Source organism: Dipodomys ordii, unplaced genomic scaffold (assembly GCF_000151885.1).
Source record: "Dipodomys ordii isolate 6190 unplaced genomic scaffold, Dord_2.0 Scaffold105, whole genome shotgun sequence".
NCBI classification, from domain to species: Eukaryota; Metazoa; Chordata; class Mammalia; order Rodentia; family Heteromyidae; genus Dipodomys; species Dipodomys ordii.
In genome coordinates this window covers 611,963-615,382 of record NW_012267321.1, presented here as the reverse complement: position 1 = coordinate 615,382, position 3,420 = coordinate 611,963, and the positions used below count along the sequence as shown (strand labels likewise).

Here is a 3,420-nt window from a genome sequence, read left to right as displayed (position 1 = left end):
GGAGTGGTGCCGTGGCTCAAGTGGTAGAGCGCTCGCCTTGAGCTGAAGAGCTCAGGACAGTTCCCAGGCACAGAGTTCGAGCCCCACGATTGACACCCCCCCAAAAAAAAAACCTTCGGGCTTTACTGATTAAAGAGAATGTAACAAGATGGTGAATCCTTGTGTGATTAGCTCTAAAAAAACAACAAAAAACACACCACACCTACTGTGTACCTTTATTTTTTAGTCAATTTGTAGCGCAGACTCCTCGCTGGTCTGAAACCTCCAATCCTTTTGCTCCAGCCTCCAGAGTGAGGTGTGCACCTGCACACCTATCTACAGAGATCTTCTTGTTAGTAAAAACAAAACAAACTCAATTATCCAACTATCTCCTGGCTGCAGAGAAGCTCCTCCTTTACTCTGACTCACCTGGCCCCTGGGAAGCTTTTCTACCACTTCTGTTTGTTTATGCAGCACTGACTCCATAGAGCTTTTCCTTATTGCCTTTTTTTGTGGAGGGAGGAAGGCTGAGGACTGACCCTTGCCTCTATCTCCTCTGACTTCGACCCGTGGGGTGGGGAAAATGCATTTATACAAAACCTTCTGCAAGTCGGGCACCTATGGCTCACACCGGTCATCTTGGCTACTCAGGAGGCTGAGATCTGAGGATCACGATTCAAAACCAGCCTGAGCTGGAAAGGCCATGAGACTCTAATCTCCAGTGACTCACCAAAAAGCCTGAAGTGGAGCTCTGGCTCACGTGGTAGAGCACCAGCTTTGAGTGAAAAAAGCTCAGGGACAGCGCCCAGGCCCTAAGTTCATAAAAAAAAATTTAAATAAAATTTTAAATCAAGGATTGGCACACAAATGCAAACAAAAACCCTGTGCAAGGATCCTGCGGGAGGAGGGAGGGAGGGAGGATTGTATTTCAGGGCTGGCCTCTAAGGCGCAAGCGCTCTGCACAAGACCCCCCCACACTCCCGCGGGAGGCGTCGGGGGTGGGGGTTGCCAGCTGGAATTGGATTCCTGGGTGTGGGGGGGACAGCAGCCATTTTGCTGGGGGGGGAAGGAGGGAGGGGCGTGAGAGGGCGACCGGCGGGATTGACGCGGCGCAGGGGGCGTGTTGTGATGTGGGGCGGGGCCGGGCCGGGGCGGGGCCGGAACCTCTTTTTCCCCCCTCATGCCGCGCCCCCGGCCGGCACTGTTACTCGGCGCACCCATCATGGCCGCAGCCGCACTGGGGCAGGTGGGTTCGCAGCCTCGCGCTGCAGGGCTGGGGGGACCCCGGGGAGAGGTGCACTTCCGGGAGGACCCCTGGCGCGGAGCCCTTCCGGCCTGGCGCGGCTTCCCTCCCCGGTCCTGGGGTTCCCGTGCGGGGCGCCTTGGAAAGAAAGCAGCACCAGCAGGCTTTCAGGAACTCGGGGAGAGGGTGGGCGCAAACGGGGTGCAGGAGGCAGCTGGTGGGCAGGGGGAGAAGGGGGAAACACGAGGGAGGCTGTTATGAGAGAGGGTTGGGGTGCGGAGGCTGAAGTTTAGGCGCTTGCTGACCAGTCACCCCCTGAAGGAGCTGGGGAAAGGGGGAACCCCTGATGTGTCGGGGTTGGAATGGGATGAAGGCCAGTCGGAATTGGACCCAAGGCCCCACTGGAACTAAAGCCAGAGCGAGACAGACCCGGAGTCTTCCCCAAGTGGGCGCGTCTGGGTGAGGAATGGAGGCAGCTTCTCTCTGTTAGGGAGGGAGGATCTCCAAGCGAGGCCGGCACGGTCTGTGCTTACCGATAAGAGCTCCAACAGCCCAGCATCCCGCAGCTCAGGGTCTTTCCAGAAAAAGAAAAAAAAAAGTTTCTAAGCGAAAAAAGACATCTTTGGGTGGTTACAGTCTTGACAGGTGCCACATATAACCTTGAGCAAACTGTTTCCTGTTCCCTTTGTTCTTGACTTTAAAAAAATGTTTTATTTGAGTTTCTTATCGAAGGCTGACAAAGAATAGCACAGCAGACTCTTATTTTTTACCCGATGTGAGCGGGAGATGGGTGTTGGACTAGGTAGAAACTGAGGCACTGGGAAATTGGTGGTGACAGACCTGAGCTTGTAGAGGGTGGTCCTGAGAAAGACATTTCCCCCTTGCAATAGTCTGGGAAGGAGTCCTGAGTTAGAGTGGGCCCAGCACTGGGCTCCTGGGTTTGATAGGGACGTAGCCTTGCACAGACTTGGCTAGGTGGACCTGAGGTTAGTTATTGGATCTGAAAGAGGAAACTCGGGGATCTAGATTACAGAAAGTGGAGGGCAGGGACAGTCTTGAGCTGCGGTGAGACAAGACTTAGCTTTATGTGAACAGTCCTGATTGATTGCAGGGACCAATATGGAGTAATAATGTGCAAAGTCTCGGACTGCCATAGGTTTGTAATGGACATAGTTCTGCAAGACAAAGGAGACAATTGTATGTGTGACTGAGTCACTCCTAGGTCACTGGGACAATTGGCTGTGACACGATTTGGACTGGGCTGGGGACTTACCTAAGCTGTGATGTGAGGACAGGTAACTTCCACAGAGACACTCGTGGTTTTCCACAGTGCCATTCTTTTTTCTTCCTTTTTTAATCGTCAGTCCTAGGGCTTGGACTCAGGGCCTGTACACCGATCCTGAGCTTTTGTGCTCAGGCTGGCATTCTACCATTTGAGCCCCAATCTCACTTCTGGCTTTTTGCTGGTTAATTGAAGATTTAAGAGTCTCATGGACTTTCCTGTTCAGGTTCGATTTGAACCAAATCTCAGCCTTCCTTCTGAACCAAACCTCATCCTCAAATCTCAGCCTCCTGAGTAGCTAGGATGAGAGATGTACGCGCCATTGGTGCCTGGCTTGATGGTGGCATTCTTGGACTGTGTTAGGCACAGCAATCCTGGGCTGTACTTGTCACAGCGCCCCCTCCTGTTCAGTCTCCTCCTCTACATCATTTCAATAACTTTAGTCCTTCACCCCCACCCCCACCCCAGCTTTTTTTTTTTTTTGCCAGTCCTGGGGATTGAACTCAGGGCCTAGGCACTGTCCCTGAGCTTCTTTTGCTGAAGGCTAGCACTCTACCACTCGAGCCATAGCGCCATTTCCGCCTTTTTCTGCTTATGTGGTACTGAGGAATCAAACCCAGGGCTTCATGCACACAAGGCAGGAACTCTACCAATGAGCCACTTTCCCAGCCCCTCACCCTTCATCTTAATAACCCACCTGCCAGCCAGGCATCTCCTTAGGAAGATTGGAGTGTGAGATGGCTGTTCTCTTGAGCCTACAGGGGACCCCAGGTCTTAGAGAAATGTCCCCCAGGAGGGTGAAAGTGCCTTTTCTATTGTTATCAGGACTCTGTGGCCAATGTGAGACTTAGACTCTGGATGCTGTGCCCAACAACTTCTCTTTTTCCCTATGGATGTGATTTTTTTTTTTGTCGGT

General features: G+C 52.6%; 1 protein-coding gene across 1 annotated transcript in view; it reads left to right on the top strand.

The window, feature by feature from the left end:
* Window positions 1–1,092: 1,092 nt before the first annotated feature.
* Window positions 1,093–3,420, top strand: part of Bcat2 (branched chain amino-acid transaminase 2, mitochondrial) — a 21,954-nt gene continuing 19,626 nt past the window's right edge. Inside the window, exon 1 of the mRNA XM_013027876.1 lies at window positions 1,093–1,225. Within this exon, the coding sequence (XP_012883330.1) occupies window positions 1,160–1,225 (66 nt within the window). The 5' untranslated portion in view covers window positions 1,093–1,159. The remainder of the gene's footprint in view (window positions 1,226–3,420) is intronic.